This window comes from Orycteropus afer, unplaced genomic scaffold (assembly GCF_000298275.1).
Source record: "Orycteropus afer afer isolate SDZICR_OR568_19922 unplaced genomic scaffold, OryAfe1.0 scaffold00701, whole genome shotgun sequence".
Lineage (NCBI taxonomy): Eukaryota > Metazoa > Chordata > Mammalia > Tubulidentata > Orycteropodidae > Orycteropus > Orycteropus afer.
Window position 1 is genome coordinate 897,782 of NW_006922288.1, and position 1,306 is coordinate 899,087.

At 39.4% G+C, this 1,306-nt stretch overlaps 1 protein-coding gene across 1 annotated transcript; it reads left to right on the forward strand.

Moving 5' to 3' along the window:
* Positions 1-650: 650 nt before the first annotated feature.
* LOC103211171 (olfactory receptor 14J1-like) lies at positions 651-1,304 on the forward strand (the record flags this gene model as incomplete). The annotated part of the gene is made up of 1 exon (XM_007957087.1): positions 651-1,304. A coding segment is annotated over exon 1 (654 nt), but the record flags the coding sequence as incomplete, so codon positions are not given.
* Positions 1,305-1,306: the final 2 nt, after the last annotated feature.

Here is a 1,306-nt window from a genome sequence, read left to right on the forward strand (position 1 = left end):
GAAGATTGGGCAATCTACTTCCTTAGAGATACCACCTTCAAAACCCAAGGAGGTATCACTATAAGTTGAGTTGACTGGATGGCACTGAATTTGTTTTTTTTTTTTTTTTTGGGCTATACATATCACAGAATTGTTTGGCAGGAAGGGACTTTAAAGACTATCCTCTCCAAGTATCTAATCCATCTTTGACTTCCCAATATGATATTTCCTGCACAGGGTCATTTCCTTTGCTAAAATAGGACAGTGCACTATACAAAAATGAAACACATTCAACATTCAGAAATCTGTACTCAACAGCTAGTGCTGCTTCACTCTTGTTGACTTAAGACAAGCAACAAGTTTCATTAGTGAAAATGGAAGATGGTGGGTTTTTTGGTGATGCCAATGTAACTATTTTTCTATTACAGGACTAATGACTTTAACATATTTGACTGAACTATAACTACTGATTTACTAGTGTATACTGGAAGCTACATGTTTAGATCTCAAACCTAGGGCACAGCTGATAAAACATAGCTGATACTTAATAACAAATTGTTTTAAAAACTAATGATGAATGAGGGCTTAATATGAATTTAGTTTAATGTTTTTCTATCACGCTTTCCATATCCTCTTTTCTTCCAGATGCCACCACAACTGGTATCTTCAAAATGATTATGATAAACATAACCACAATGAGCGGGTTTCTTCTCATGGGGTTTACTGACATTCGTCAGCTACAGATTTTACATGCATTCCTGTTCTTGGTGATGTACGTATTAACCTTGACAGGTAACCTCATCATTATCATCATCACCACTCTGCACCAACATCTCCAATCGCCAATGTATTACTTCTTAAAGCATCTTTCCCTTCTGGACCTCTCCTTCATTTCTGTCACTGTCCCTCAGTCTATTGACAATTCTCTGATGAATGATGGCTATATTTCTCATGGTCAGTGCATGCTCCAGGTTTTCTTCTTCACATCTTTGGCTTGGGCTGAGGTGGCCATTCTCACAGTGATGTCTTATGACCGCTATGCAGCCATCTGCTTCCCACTGCACTATGAGGTCATCATGGATCCTACTAAGTGTAAGAGGGCTGTGACAGCTGTATGGCTAAGTGGAGGCATCTCTGGAATCTTATACACAACAACCACATTCTCTATCACATTCTGTAGGGTGAAAATAATTCATCAGTTTTTCTGTGATGTCCCCCAGTTGATAAAGCTCTCCTGCTCCAATGATTACCTTGGGGTGGTTGGAGTAGACGCTTTCATGGCTATGATGGCATTGACCTGCTTCACCTCCATTGTCCTCTCCTACAT